The sequence below is a fragment of the Camelus bactrianus genome, chromosome 9 (genome assembly GCF_048773025.1).
Source record: "Camelus bactrianus isolate YW-2024 breed Bactrian camel chromosome 9, ASM4877302v1, whole genome shotgun sequence".
In the NCBI taxonomy this organism is placed as follows: domain Eukaryota; kingdom Metazoa; phylum Chordata; class Mammalia; order Artiodactyla; family Camelidae; genus Camelus; species Camelus bactrianus.
The window spans coordinates 32,716,485-32,732,736 of record NC_133547.1 but is presented as its reverse complement, the minus strand read 5'-3'; the positions used below and the strand labels follow the sequence as shown (position 1 = coordinate 32,732,736).

The following is a 16,252-nucleotide window of genomic DNA, read 5'->3' as shown; positions in this document are numbered from 1 at the left end:
GTTCAAATGCCTAAAGGAATCTAATCTCCATGGCTCGCTCACAGATGAGATACCCAGTACCCTCACATGTACTTCACTCCTACCTTACGTTTTTCTCAGGCTTTTTCTCCTAATCCTCTTTGGCCCAGGCTTTCTGTCTGTCTGTTCTTTTCTCCAAACGCCATCATTCTCATAGACCCACACAGCCTACTCTTCTCAATTGTATTCCAGTTCCAGCTCCACCCACAGCTCTGCACTGAGTCTCCCTCCACGAGAACCTCAGGGGTACCATTCGTGCTTTCCCAAGGGAAGCATCTTTTTAGGTAGACAGTCATTGTGCCAGCTGAACCTCTGTGTCAGAATAAAGTCAGTTCCTTGAAGCAGGAGATGGCACTAACAAAGCCACGTTCAGTAGCTGAATGAAGAGAAAAACTCTACGACTCAGACAGAACCCCGTCATGACATCTTCCAAGTACTTGCCTGCAGATACCGCAGAGCTAAGCTCGCCAAGTCACGGCAGAGGCAGGTCTCCTGACCCCCCTCCTTCGTTAGGTTCAGTGTTATCATGAGAATCACGTGTGAGGTGGAGCCATGGAACCACAACGCAAGAGCGAGCTGGAGATGGACCCGCACCCAAATCATGGCTCCTTCCTTTAATCGCTGTGTCCTCAGAAAGATACTTGGTTCTTTGAGTTACAGTTTGCTGATTTAAAAAATCATGACAGTCTTCTTGATTTTACCTTCTTGACACTACCTTAATACAATTAATACTACCTTCTGAGGTAGTTCTCAGGATTAAATATAATGTACGCACAGGGTCTGTCATATAAAGGGGGCTGGAAATTGACCATTCCTTGTTGTTACTAGAATTATTATTATTATCCCTTTGAGGTTGGTAGAAGTCACCTTTTTTTTTTTTTTCTATTACAGAAAAGTCAGACCAGGACTACTTGACTGTGGAGACACAGCAAGATCCTGATGGAACCTAGGAACAGTCAGAATTCCCTAACAGCAGGTTCCATGTTCAGCACTTGGTCGTGGTGTTTGTGGAAATGTCCTTCCTCATGTAGTCTTCCTAAAACTTAGGGCTCTTTTATCATCTCTCTTTCCTTTTTGTTTTTCACCAAAGAGCTTTGCACATTGTGACTGTAAAAGAGGAGGAAAGATTTGTCAGCTCATCTCTGTTGGCAGGGTTTGGACTACCTCTTTGAGCAGACTATCTATGCCATCCAGCAAAGGGAAAAACCTGCAGTTGCTATTTTGGTACGTGTGATGCAGAATGTTGTGATTTTGTACTTCCTACTGACGTTAAGTTTATGTAAAAATCAGCTAGCTAGATTTCCCAGCAAGAAGATCAAACGAGTTATATAATTTTCACATAGATCTTGAGCTGGAACAGAAATCTTGTGAATTCATGTTTGCTACAATTAAGATATTGTGATACTTTCCAGTGGGAAAAAGTAAAAATCATGTTAAGGTTCTGTCAAGACACACTAATGTCTAGGTATGATGTTCAGACTGACCTAACTAGGGTTTTTCTGCTTAAACAGAGACTCTTTGAACTTCTTTGGGCAGGATGGTAACAGAGAAACAATGGCTTTTACTCCTCCACACCGTCTAGTTACTGACCCTAAACTGTAGTAATCAACCTGCAGTAACAAAATCCTGAAACACACCCATTGTTAAGTGCAACATTTGAATTAGTGAAAACTTTCTGCATAATTTCAGGCCTGCTGTAATGCTTCAGATACAGTGATTTTTGCATTTAATGGGGAGAGGATGCCCCTACTCCGTCTGTGTTTATGTGTGTGTGTATGAAAAACAAGAATTTTCAAACCATCTGCATCTCTAGCCCTATAAAAATATCTCTGCATATAGGTCAAACATAGTTCTTTTACCCCCAGAAAGTAAACATTAGATTAGTAATAAACAATGTATGCCACAAAGCAGAATGTTTAAATGAAAAGAATTTTTTCCCCATTTACTTATTAAGAACTTACATCTTTTCGGTTTAAAGGGTAATTTACAATTTGTTTATATTACATACCAAATCAATGTGAACTCATATCTTGGAACAGGATGACTCATGAGCACAGAATTGTGAGTCTGAATACAGGTGGGACCATTGTAACGCTCTGCGTAAAGGAAATGCTTTAGGCACACAGACAGCCAGCTTTTCTGTTCACCTTATTTGAGAGTTCCGTTCATAACTTGACCTTTCTTTTCCCAAGTTGAACAATGCAAAACAGAACTGTCAAACTTGTTCATAAAGTGAGGTACTGTGCTGGAAATCATCTAGTGTTTTCCAAATTACCATGTGATACTGATATATTTAATTACTGTCAACCATAAACCCCTTTATCAGCATAAACAGTTGGTAGCATAAAACCAAAGAGGTAAGAAAAGCTTAATTCTATCCATTACCTTAACGTTTGCTTAACATGGAGTCTGGTGGTGAACCGGGCCAAGAAGACTTGGTTTTAGCGACCAAACACATCAGCCCAGCCCACACTGTCCATACCTGACACTGCAGAAGAGACTGGTGCATCCTGAGTGCCGACTCTGGCTCAGAAATGATGTCTGGTGTATTACATACTTTCACCTCATAAGATACTGTAAGATGTGAGTATTATCATTTCTGTTACCCATCAATATATATTTGATATCGCATCACATAGTTTTTTATTATATATGCAGACACTGAGAATGAGAGAAGTACCTTGGCCAGAATTATCCAAGCAGTATGTGGCGTAGGTAGTACATGAACCAGGTCCACCTGTCTGTAAGGCCCAGGCTTTTCCCAGGAGACCATGGTGCCGTTTTTCCTGCCATCATTCAGTGTAACCTGACTTCAGCCCCCTCTGGTCTGAATGAAAGTTGCCCCTCAGTTTCTAGTTAACTTCTTCACATTTCATACCTATCATGATGAGCAGCAATTTAAAACAGCTCGAACTTCTGGAAGAAAGGCCAAGTTTAACTTGTCCATGGTGTCACTGACTTGAGACCCAGAGATGGTTTTCTCCTCAAATTCTGGTCATTTTTACCTCTTTTTGCTACTTATTGTCTGAAGTAACAGAAAAGGCTTGAAATGTGTGCTTTGGGTTGATATGTGATGAAAGATTCACTCACGTTTCACTTTTGCATTTTAATTACTAAGGTCTAGGAGAATATGTTGCGAAGCAAAGTGCCATTACTCTCCAGCATTTTTACTGACACGTTAATTCTTGCTATATTTCTTCAGCCTCCAAAGGAGATACAAAGCTCATTCTCACTGGCTTCAGAATGAGTCATTCCAAAGGAGTTCAGTAGTGCATTCTGTCAACCCCTTAAGTAATTGGTGTACTAATGTCTTCTCCCATTTTCTAGAGGCTCTTCAGTGGTTCATCAAGCATTTAAGTTTCAGAGAGACAATTTGCAGTCCAATTTTGTATCTTTCCCTTTGAAATCTGTTACCCCTAAGACATCACGCCATAAATGCTCATTCCAACTCCATGACTGATCGTCAAGGAACCGTTCTGTACTTTGCCCTGCTCAGGAATTTGTAGAAGGCATCTGAATGGGTCAAAGTGAATGTAATGATTTGGGGCTATTTCCACACTCATGGAAAAGAACTCACATCTGTGAGATGTTTGTTCCTAGAGACCCATTTAAAATGCATTAAGAGGCATCTTTTTTCTTTTAAAATTTTAGTTTAAAAGGTAATGTACTCCTGTTAAAGGTATCTGAAAAGTCCACACATAGATTCTTTAAAGGCATATCCTTAATTCTCTGGCTGGCATCCTCTTTCATGAAAGTATATTCCTTGAAGCCATATAGCTACTATCCATATGTGGTCAGCTTCTAGCTGACCTCAGATGTGCTGTGTCCTGGAGGTGGAAGCCAGCAATTAACCGATTTCTCCTAAACAGATGTAACAGGTCTAGACGTGCATGAAAGTGTCTTCAGACAAAACCACAGCAGACTAGCCATACAAGTGGCCTGACAGGGTTGAACTTACAGGCAGGGAGCCTGTCTCTCTACCCCTTTACCTTTTTTATCATGGAATCTTCTGCTGCCACATTTGTTTTTTCTTGAGAAAATTGTTCATTTGCTTTCAACGAAATTATCTAAACCATGGCCTCAAAATCCCTTGTGAAAACAGGAGGAGCAAAAATTAGCAAATCAATTAACTAAATAAACAGGTCAATTTTTTATCCTTCTTTTCTATGGGTCATGGATGAAGGAGTCACCCATCATTTCTCTGAGACTTATGCAAATCACATACATGTTTCTTAACACTGAAACCATTTGTAAAATTGTGAGACCCAAGAGAAACTTGCAAATACACTGTTATCTATAAAAACAATCTGACAATGTCTCTTGTCCCAAGTTTCAAGGCAACGACTATCCCTCAACACAGAAAAGCCTTGCAGTCATCAAATACAGAACCTACTATCTGTACTTAGAAGTGCAAAACCTCCATATTCAGCTGAAAAGACGGCCAAGGAAGGATATTTACAATTCAGCAACAGTCTTAAAATTCTCTATGCAATCCAGACTCTACTTACACAGAATATAGTTTTATACTTAAAACCGTATGATTTCAGTAAACCTACCAATCTTTTCACATCTTTTTTCTACCTATGATTTAATAAACCTCTTGCTTAAAAATGTCTTCCTAATGCAATGGACCACAGTGCATGGAATCACTGTAACTGTCAATCTTCATAGCCCTCCCATAAATTGTTCTTCCCTTAAATGCTGCATTTTGGTAAGTTAGAGGTTCATTATGAATACACCAGCATTTTAACTGCTTATGTATAATATTGCTCAGCAGAGAATAAATACACATGTACAAATCTTGCAAAATCAGATGATGTCACTTAGTTTTAAACTATTATGCATACATATACATATATACATATACATGTGTATATGTATATAATTTTTGTTAACCATGGCAAAGGGCCAATAGATGGATGCCTAGAGATATGGACCCAATTTTAGAAGCAGATGTGAGCACCACAGTAATTATAAAAGCGGAAGGGCTTTCCGGTTTTGTTTTTGTTTGTAATGAAACAATCAATACTCCTAATGCTGTATAAACATCTCCGGCCCTCATGCACCCCCCCCCCCACACACACACACCCGGGGCATGGCCGTGTGTATTTCAATTCCTACAGAAAGCTCACAGAGTTCTAGATAACGTACTAGCAGATTGAGGACACAGATCTCGAAATATCAGCGTCACGGCCCCTCTGGGCCACGGACCAGGCTGTGCACATAGGCAGTGCAGAAGGGCCAGGGCACTAGCCCCACACTCACTCCCACAGGTATCTCCTGCCTGCAGGCCACCGAGCAGCGGCATCGCTCGTGGTAATCACCCCTGGCCGGCAGGCACTCGCAGGCACACTCGGGGAAGCTCCCGAGAAAGCTGGGGGGAAGGGGGAGAGGCGGGCATTTGGGGGCAGCAGCGCGCACCCTGGCGCGGTCTGCGCGCCTCCAACACGGTCCGGGACCCGAACTGGCTCCGGAGCCGCGCGGAGGATCTGCATTATGCCAAGGCGCTGGGCCAACTCACCTCCACGAAATAAAAGCAGGGCAGGAGGGTCACGCTGTCCTTGGTCACTTTGCCCTTTGGCCTCTCCTTCGCCGACATCCCTGCCGCCTGCCCGGGTCTGCGTCCTCCCCGGGGCTAGGTGTGCACAGCGCAGCCGAGGCGAGATGCCTCCTGCAGCCACAAGCGCCCGGCGCTGCTGATGTCACATTCCCCGCGGGCACCGCTGGAGCCAGCGCGTTACAGGCGGCGCCCCCGCCTCTCCCCGCCCCTCTTTGCAGCAACCCAGCGGCTCCCGGAGCGGGCAGGTCCTCTGCCTCCCCTCCTCGGGCTCCCGCCCCCTGTGATTCTCGGCGGAGATGTCCAGCTCCCTCCTCCAAGCTGTTGCTGCAATGGCTTCTCCTCGCTGCCACCCTTCCTCCGCGCTCCACCGCCCTTGCCGGGCTTCGCGGCGGTCGGAGCTTGACGTCAAGAATCGGGAAAGGGGGATGCACCCCCTGGATTCTGCAACAGCGGGGCTGGAGGCGACCAGGCACCCACGCCTCCCGCTGCCCCGCGCCCCCGGAAGCCTCCTGGATCCCTCCAGGAACTCAAATTTCAGTTTTGCTGGCGAGCAGAAGCCCGCTCCTGCGCACTGACCCACAGCGTGAAAGCCGACCTCTACCTGCGCGAAATTAAAACTTGGATCCCATATTGAAAAGTAGGCCGTGGTGGGAACTCGCTGAGAGCTGGCCTCTATCCGGGAATGACCTCCCAGTCTGATGGTTCTCTGCCTAGAAGTCTCCCTGACTCCCTACAGCACTAACTCCCCTGCTGATGAACGCTCACTGTGGCCTGTCTGGGAGTGGGGCGGCACCAGTGGAAGCCGACGTGTGGGCATCCTCGCTGAGCCCAAAGCCCAGGTACGCCCTTAGCTCGCAGTCACACCCCGGCACCGCGGCAGTGTTACGGGCATAACCGCAAAACGGGCACTTCCCGGATATTAACCATCTAAATGAAGTCCTTCACTTTCATGATGGTGTTCTTGGCTTGTCTCAGTTTTGTGATTATTTTGGCAACGCAGAAGTGTCAAGTGACAGGAGAAAAACACGCAGCAAACACAAAACACCACGTTATACTAATCGAGATCACCCACTTCCGTGACCACATGCCCTTGGCCGTTTCCAGTATCTCTGAAGTCTCCGTTTCAAGCATCTGAAGGCCAGTTCCCATTCCACTTTTCAACTCACTTCTTTAGTGGCTAGTCTGTCTTAGTCAGCTTGGGCTTCTATCAAAACAGAACAAAACAACCACAGAATAGGGAGCATAAACAACAGACATTTGTTTCTCACTGTCTGGAAGCTGGAATTCCCCGATCAGGGTACCAGCATGGTCAGGTTGCAGTAAGGACGCTCTTCTTGGCTGTATGCTCACACGGAAGAAAAAGAGAGCTAATCCTATCATGAGGGCACCACCCTCATGACCTCACTGAAGCCTAATTACCTCTCAAAGGCCCTCCCTCCGAATACCATCACATTGGTGGTTAGGATTTCAACGTATGAATTTGAGGGGACACAAATACTCAGTCTATCACATACTCCACCAGATCTTGGCATCCTGGGGACTATCTGATCTACCAATGCTCACATTTTGCTGCCATTACCATGTCCTGCCCTCACTTTCTACTACCAGACTTTGGTTCTAGAGTCTGGCAGTATAATCGCTCATTTCCTGCTCTCTATTCACTACACTTACCTGGCAAAATCCCAGCCCCAGTTAAACCCAATTCCTTGACTTTGCCAGACTAACTGAGGTGGGTAGAGAAAAACACACGGCCACATGGTCTTGTCTCACATTAGACTCATGACCACCAACTTCAAGTGGCCCCCACTCCCTCACATCCTAGTATTTTCCAATAGTCTGTTCACGTTCTCCCTCTCTGAGGATCAACTCATACCTTCTCCAGTTCTTCAAATCCTGGCATTTTCAGATAATGACTTCAACTTTTATTTCATTCAGAGAATGAAAGAAATCAGAAGAGAACTCTGCTGTCTTCCAAAGCTGACTACTTGCCTCCAACCTCCACCGTCCATAGCTACCACTGTCTCCTTTCTGAACTGGCACAATGGCCTCCTAACTGTTCTTCTAGCTTCCACCCTTGCTACCCCTATAACCTATGAACCACTCCCTATACAAGAGCCAGAATGATCAAATGATCTTTTGAAGAGGAAATCCAATTGTGTCATTCTGCCCAAACCCTCCAAGAGCTTTCCATCACATTCAGGGGAAAATCCAGACTCCCCACCTCTCCCTCAAAGCCCTACCCAAGGACCCTGCCTGAGGATTCATGCACCTCATTCATGTTGCTTTGTGCCTTATTAGTGTGGAAATCTCACTCTCGCTTGCTACTGCCTCAGGGACTTTGCACTTACTGTTCCTTTGTGTAGGGATGCTGTTCTGCCAGCATTACTGAGATTAACCTCTCACTCCATTCATACTTCTGTTCAAATTTAAACTCTTCAGGGAAGGTTTCTTTGACCACTCGCTCCATCTGAGTGGTCACTCCAGGCCTCCATTACTCTTTATTCTTATGAATTATTTTCTTTTTCATCATAGAACTTATCACTGTCTGATAGTTTATCAAGTATTCATCGGCCAATTTTTTTTTATTGCCTTCCTCTCTCACTAGAATGTAAACTCCATAATGCCAAGATGTTCTTTATCGTTATGTGTCTGCCTAGTTATTGAGATTGCTCCTGGCAAATAATAGACATTCAGTAAATATTTGTTAAGGAAATGAATGAATCAATTATATTCAATGATGCATATGGAGTCATGTAACAGAGTTTCTTCCACATACTAAACGTTCAGTAATTGTTAGTTGATTCCGTTTATTATCATGCTATTAATCAATAACTCTACTCTTCACTACTACCAAAGTTACTTCGTGTCTATGACTTTTCTTTTTTAAATTTCTTAGTGTCTCAACAGAATTTACAATTCTTGGTGAAGGTACAAAATAAGTTAAAACTTTTGAATTTATCATCCAGGAAACTCAGCATTTATATATAAAGGGTAGGCAAAAGCTAAGGCTAAAACTATAGCTCCCTAATTTCAATAGCAAGGAGCTGAAAATATGTAATAAAATATTGGAGATTCACACTGGCCACACCGCAATAATTCAAGAAATTATTGAAACATCAGAAAGATACTGTCCTTCCCTCTCCAGGTAGTGTGATCAGCTTGACCCTGACCACATGAAACATTGGGAAATGCTTCAAAATTCACATCCAGTTCCTACTGCAAATCTTTTATCCCTCCCTTGCCCACATTCTCTTTCTTTCTCTCCCTCTTCTTTTAAAATATTCTCTTTCCCATTTAAAATCATTTCACAAAACAATCAAGCTACTTTATGCAATCCCCTAAACATAAAACATGGTCATAATGGCTTCCGTTGGGGTAACAGTTTGATGTGTTTCACCTCTTTGAACTTTTGATGCTCAAAACAATGCAATAAACAGGGCAAATTATTTCTCCATTTTATATAGAAATCTTGTAGACAAGATTCAGAGATGGAAACAAACAATCAGATGGCTGAACAAGAGGAGACTGAGATTTGAAGACCTGAGTCCAAGCTCAGGATTTGCTGTATTGGAAATCTGCCCTTGAGCAAGTGACTTAATAGCCCTCAGGTTCACTTTCCTAACATATAAAATGAGAAAAATATTGGTACCATCTGACAGCAACGTTCTGTAGCTCAAATGTGACAATATGTATGAAAGCACTTGGTAAACTGCCAACTGGTCCACCCATTCATACGTTCCTCCATTCAGCCTACAAATATTGATTGATTCCCCCACTGCATTAGAGGTCCTTTTCTTTCTGGGTACCCACTGGAGAGAAGAGTAGATATGGTTCCTGTCCTCACAGAGCTCACAGTCTAAAGCACGTGGAGAGGGGAGAGACACAGACAATAAAAACCTCAGTCAGAGCAGCAGAGAACACGTACACGATGCTCACTGTGGACAAGGCTCTGTTAAAAATGCTTCGTACGTGGTACCTCATTTGATTCCCACAGCATCCTTAAGAATTAGGGACCACTGTGTCACATTTTTTCAGTTAAGGAAACCGAGAGTCAGAGAGCTTAGTTACGGCACGCAAATGCAACAAGTGTAATTACTATAATTAGTGGAGCTGGGATTCTGAACTTAGTGGGTTGCTGCAAGCTCTGTGATCCTAAGGGCTACAAACACATACTGCCTCTCCGAACAAACATATAATTACATCTTGTGAGATACACTACTAAAGAAAGCATTGGGATGCAGTTGTAATTGCTATGAGAAGCGTGTTAAGTGTGGTGGCCAAGGGAGGCCTTGGGGGGAGTTGACATCCAAGCCCCTTATAGCACTGAGGCTACTCGGGGACATTCCTGAACTAAAAATTACTCCCCATGCCGCCTTCACCAGGTAAGTCCACATTTAGGCCGAGGACAGAGCTTGTGTGTTGAACGTTGCTTCAGGTTGCCAGCTGCAGCTCCTCAGAGCAACAGTGCCACTAAAAGCAATCCAATATGCCTCACAGAACTTGGATGTTTTCCATGAAAATCCTGTTCCAGGGCATTCAAATAAGACATGGCACCCACTGAAAAAGCGGCCCTCTGACAGTGTACGAGGCAGAGTACCACACGGCACAAACAACCTGGGAAAGCACGCCTGAAAATGCATTGACATCATCGAGAAACCTGTCAGACGCCTGCGATAAGAAGGAAGCAGATTTCCTTTGTGTTGGTTTTGGTCCCACAGTCGAAGACAAACTCTTTTTCAGCTTCCTGGCAACTATTCATCCTCAAGATATTTGTCTGACATTTATCTTTAAGGTCATAAAAAGGTGTATTTAACTTAGTCATGTGCTTCCCAGAAATCAGTCCACTTCACAGCCTTTTGAGGAGACAATATAAGATTTTACTTCGTTTATCTAAGGGAGAGAGATGTGTAAAAGAACCGAATGTGCAGATGTGTGAAGGAGGAAAAGTACCGAAACGAGGAATGTTCTGGAAGATGGTAAAGCGATGTTCTAGGCCTGACCTCACCGTTGACTGTGGCTATGGAGGGGAACATTTTACCTCAGGGACTCAGTTTCCTCATCTAGAAATGGGGTGAGAATGGCAAAGTGGACATCTGTTGTTTCTGCGTGTCCAGGATCCATTGTTCCTTCCTGAGCTGGTTTCTCGAATTTTCCCGATGGACTGTCTCACTCCCCACAGTCAGAGCTGGAGTGAGGGGAACGATGAGCCAAAGTAGACAACTGGACTCCACTCCCAGGAACAGTAATACCGACAGAGAACATTCTTGGTGGTAACTCACGGTGGAAGCAGAGAGAGCAGCGATCAGTGTTGGTCCTTCAGCTCTTAGAACTGCCCTTGCGCCCTTCTGCTTGGTTTGTTGGTTGGCACATCCTGTATCCTTCCAAATAATAAGTTCTTCTCCCTCTTTTTCTCTCCTCTTCTCTCATTCTTTGATTAATTTAGCCAGAGTCCACTTCTGTGACCCAAAATTCCTACCTAATACAAAGGGATCACAAGACACTCATTTGCTAAAGGATTAACTTAAGACCTTAAAAAAACGAAACAAAACAAACAAAAAAAAAAACTAACACCAAACAGTATTCTCTGGCAGAAGATACAGGAGATATTTGAGATACTTTTTACTCAAATTTTATATTTTCCTACAGTCAGTAACTTTTGCCCACCATCGTCCTCTGTGATCCCCTGCCAGGGCATGGTAGAAGCTGATCTGCACAATTCTAGTGAATGCCATTCCACAGAATATGTCTTTGCTTGGGCAGTGGTGACTATCCCAAGATGTCTCATAGCAGAGACACAGGGAACAAAGCAAAAAATTGCATTACAGAGCTTTGCTGTGGGTGTGCCTTTGTGCATTGGCATATTAATGAGTCGGAAATGGATTACAGCTTTCCGACGAAATATTTATCTCTTCAGGGACCCGGTGTGGTCTGTGCAAGAACTTCAGTGCAGGTTGCCTCTGGTTCCGAGCATCCAGGTTGCTGTGGAGCATCCTCTGACAGCATGGCCAGAGGGCTGCAGGCGAGAAAACGAGAAGAGTAGCATCAGAACTTGCTGCTCCACCCCAGGGTCCCGAACAGAGCCAAGAAGGAGCCCCGCCACCCGGACACCCGCTGAGCAGAACATGAAACCCACTGGACAAACCCCTGGACAGTCAGCTGCAGATTGTGTCACTGGCACAGCCCCAGGTGTGGCATACTGGGGGTGATGAGAGCGCGGCAAGAACCAGCGGTCTCCTCATGGGCACAGCTAAAGCTGGTGGCTAGGACTCCTGTCTTAACTTTGTCCATGGGCTGCTAATGTGTCTTTTAGGGGTGCCTCAGGCAGCCACACAGCAACTTTCCTCAAATACATGCCCATTCTGCAAATAAGAGCATCATTTTCAGGTTGACACGTTTGATGTAAAATTCCTAATTGGATTTCAAAACATCCAAGCTATCACGAAAAAATTTAAAGGTTACTTTTGTCAATGAAAACAGAGCTGTTGGGTTTTTTTCCCATGTAATTTCAAAGGTTGCTATTCTTTCAGTGAGTGTGAAGCAAGGATTTTAGATTTTTCTTAGCTACCATGCAGACAGTTTCTCTTCAATGATGACTATCAAGAAGTTAAAGAGATCAAAATTTTTAATTTCGATCAGAAAATGTATGTAGCCCTTCCTTGTACAAAATCATATTCATGGAAAGTAAGCTCAAGTGTCTCATTAAAAAATTAGACAGATTTTATTTGGAAGTTTTATATTTGAAGTATTTCCTTAAACCTTCGTGTTTATATGCTATAAAAATGGACTTCATTTTTCCCACTAAGTTTTATATAGTTTACTTACCTCAAGGTCCTTTCAGTTTAACCCTCTGTATTAATGCACAATTTCACGTGTGAAAAGGTTGAGAAATACATGAACGTGAACTGTTTGTTTCCTTTCTTTTGGTGCCACATGGTGCAAATGGTTCTCCACTGTCTTACTGGTAAGACACTGAAGCAACTAATTCAAGTGTAAGACAGAGCCAACTGTAGAGTCTAAAAATCTTACCATCTTGGATTTATTCACGCCTCTTAGCCCTGATCGTCTCCAAGTCCTTTCGAACTTCCAGTGAAATTTTGCTCTTTCTTATTAGCCTCTTCCCTGTTTCCACCGGCATCAGTTAAGATCTGGTTTCCTGCAAAAGTCACCTGTGACCTCCATGCTCTTCTGCTTTACCAACCCCCTCCTTGTCTCAGCTAAACAGCCTTGCTTCCCCCTCTGCACACGGTGTCCTGGCCTCCGATGAGCTTGTGTAAGCCGTACTTGGACCACATTCATTCAGTCCCTGCGTCTTCTCACCTGCTGTTCCCTCCCCCTGAAATGCATTAACATCTCACGTTTCTGAATTTCATCCGTGCTGCTCCAACTTTCAGTGACCTCTCTCTGAACACCAGTGGTCCTTATTTTGCACTGCACACTCCAGCACTTGATTATGAACTGCTTTGTTTTATTTGATCTACTCTAAGAAATCTTGTACTCCCAGCTGTAGGAGCAAATTAGGGGAGAGATACTTACCATTTCTCCTCTATCCGTCTCCCTCTCTCTCACCTCTGCTTCCACCATTTTGTTCAATTTTTCATTATCTCTATGACGTTGGAATAGCCTCCAGGCCAATTTCCCTGGATTCATCTCTTCATTTTCTGACCAGTTATTTAATTTTGCACCAGGATGCTTCTCCTAAAGTACACCTTTGATCATGCCACTCATTTTCTCAAAAACGCTCCACGGTTTTCCAGGCTCTAGCCTGGCATTTAAGGGCTTCCTTGGCGTGGGCTCCACCAATCTTACCATCTCACGTCCCATCCGCCCTGTACACTTAAGTTGCCCCAGCCTACATGGTACTGCATAAACCATACTCTTCTGCACTGAAGCCTTGTATGCGTACACTTCCTTTTCCCACTCGCAAAATTTGCAGCCAAAAAGCAACTTCCTAATGAAGCTTCCTAGATCTTTTCCATGTCTATGATCCTTTAGGATTCTCCTTGGATGTTGTTTGTAGATCATCTTATATTCTGCATTGATCGTCTTACTTTCCTCAAAGGTACTCTGCTTCTTTAAAGTATGGACTATGTCTAACTCATCCTTCTTTTCTTTTTTTTTTCTCTTGACCTCTCAGCATAGTATTTTGTACATATCAAAAGTTCAGTGAGTATTATTGAATGAGTAAATTCTATAATTTCTACTCCCCTCTCCAGTGGCTAACACAGTATCAGAACAATGTAGATATTCTGAGTACCTCCTGATTAATTTAGGGTTCTGTGTAGGAATAAACAGTCTCCCCCACTCCCTTGCCTTCCTTCTCTCTATCAACCCTTTGAGAGCACTGACAACTTTCCCAAGATGTGTGAAAAGAGTCTGACACGTACAAATGAGAACTTACTGTAATCAGTCCAGAGTGACTCCTGTTCTCTCAACCCTTTCAAAATTATTCATTGATTGCCAGAGTTTGTGTAATAATTAGTCCAACAAGAGGATGCTGAGTGTCTGTCTGGAGCTACTGAGAAGTGGGCCCAGTCAAGCAGGCCTTCACCCTCCTCCCTCCTCTTCCCAGCGTCTAGCCAACCATGATCGCTCTGCAAAACTGCAGCTCAAATTCTCGGAAGTGATACTGAAGACTCACTTCTCTTATGAAGTCTCCTAGGCTTGTCTTCAGATTCTAACAGCGCTAGAGGTCTTCCATAATCCATGTGCTAGCTGTCCTCTTCTTTCTCTGAGCCCCTGAGCACTTCCGCGGTCCTTGCATACATCCTCTCGACTGTCCTAGTCTCCTTAGCTGTGCAGCTCCTCTGCGGGCTGGGGCTTCTGTTTCATCTGTCGTACTAAACTGGCTTCTCTATGTGCTCTCTGAATTTGACCAATATGATGATGACCATCATATTTTCTTTTTATTGAGGTCTAATTAACATATAACATTATATTGGTATCAGGTGTACAAAATAAATGATTCAATATTTGTATATGTTGTGAAATGATCACCTCAATAAGTGTAGTTAATGTCTGCCTCCATACATAGTTACAAAATTTTTTTCTCATGATGAGAGCTTTTATGATCCACTCTCTTCGCAACTTTCAAAGATACAGTATTTCAAACACTCAATACAGTATTATTAACTGTAGTCACCATGCTTATGTTTTATAACCAATTATAAGAAAAATTAGGGCAAGAGTCCAAATGGTTTTAGAAGGAATTATTGAAAAGAAGCACCTTCCCAGACATGGAAAGCAGCATAAAATGATGTAAAGAAGTGGTTCTTAAACTTTGCCTTCACTCACACCGCTTTTGTTCTTCCAGTATGTTCTAGAAGCACTTATGAAAAGAGCTAAAGCATGATAGTTCTTACAATTAAGATACCTTATAGCTTTAAAATTAAACAGATAGAATTACTGTTTAATTTCATAGTAATAGATAACCTACACAAAAATTACACATTTAAAACAAATTTTTACTCCTATAGCTATACCTTTGATAAAGATTTGTTCACTGATATTTGAAAAATAGCCATATTCATGCTGGACTTTATTCTGATGTACAAAATTAATGCAAATTTGATTTCACACAGGTGTGGAGTCACAAATGGCAGAGGATATCTTTCTGTCTTTGCAAATGTGGAGGAGATGCCCATTTCAACTCTTGAATTCTCAGATTCACTGACTCACTTTATACATGTAATTATATGTTGTTGATTTGTAGTCTAGTGAAATATTATCTCATCAATTTTTTTATCTTTTATAGATTCCAGGCAAAACATGTGCTGCTTTGGTTTAAGCCCACTTTTTTTTCCGAGATAAGACATCTTGTCCAAATACAAAGCAATTCGTGGTTCCAAGGCAGGTGGGCATTTAGTGTCACCAAATTTACCATATTGGTCATGGAGCAAACACAACAACTTAAGTGAGGCCTGTCATATATGGTACCCTTTCCCACGGCCATGAGATTTGTCCAGAGATGGTCATAAAACCAGCAGGAGCTTGTCAGAGTACCCTCCCTGCAGTTTTCTAACTAGAATTAGGAAGGAAGAGTACCCTTCTCTTTTTGGTAGCAAGATTGAACACGTGTGAAGTCCCAAGCTACTTGTGATCATGTTTCCTCTACCAAATGAGGAAAGGCTTACAGTAGTAGAAGAGAATAGAGCTGAATTAAGAGAAAAGAAGAGATAAAAGATACAGAGAGATTCTTGAGAATTTTGTTTTGAGTCTTTGAATTCCATTAACCACAAGACCAGCTGCAAAACAATCTTCTGAGAGATTCAGCTACATGGGTCAGTGATACCTCCTTCCCCAACCCACCTCTGCCTGAGTGTTTTTTTTTTTTTTTTTTTGACATCTTGTCACCTATGACCAAAAATCTGTGTGTAATACACACTCTTTAAGAACGATCCTAATGATGTTGTAAGAGTTTTCCTCTGGGAACAAAGTATGAGGTGTTAACAGTCAGCATCAAACTGATTTCAAGCTACAATCCTACTATGCCATCATCCTGAAACATGCCATGATAGACAAAGTAGGACTCAACACAAGTGTAACTCACCACTACAAAATCGGCGTCCGCCCACAACCTGCAGGAAGGGGTGATAAGGATGTCCATGAACCACTCTTCCATAGGGATTCTGTGCTTCTCTACTTGTGGGCACCCATATACCCAAGTACATGACTCAC

General features: G+C 43.0%; 1 protein-coding gene across 1 annotated transcript in view; it reads right to left on the bottom strand.

Moving 5' to 3' along the window:
- PLPPR4 (phospholipid phosphatase related 4) overlaps nt 1–6,389 on the bottom strand; it is a 35,837-nt gene extending 29,448 nt beyond the window's left edge. The window contains exon 1 of the mRNA XM_010950433.3: nt 5,540–6,389. Within this exon, the coding sequence (XP_010948735.1) occupies nt 5,540–5,617 (78 nt within the window). The 5' untranslated portion in view covers nt 5,618–6,389. The remainder of the gene's footprint in view (nt 1–5,539) is intronic.
- Nucleotides 6,390–16,252: the final 9,863 nt, after the last annotated feature.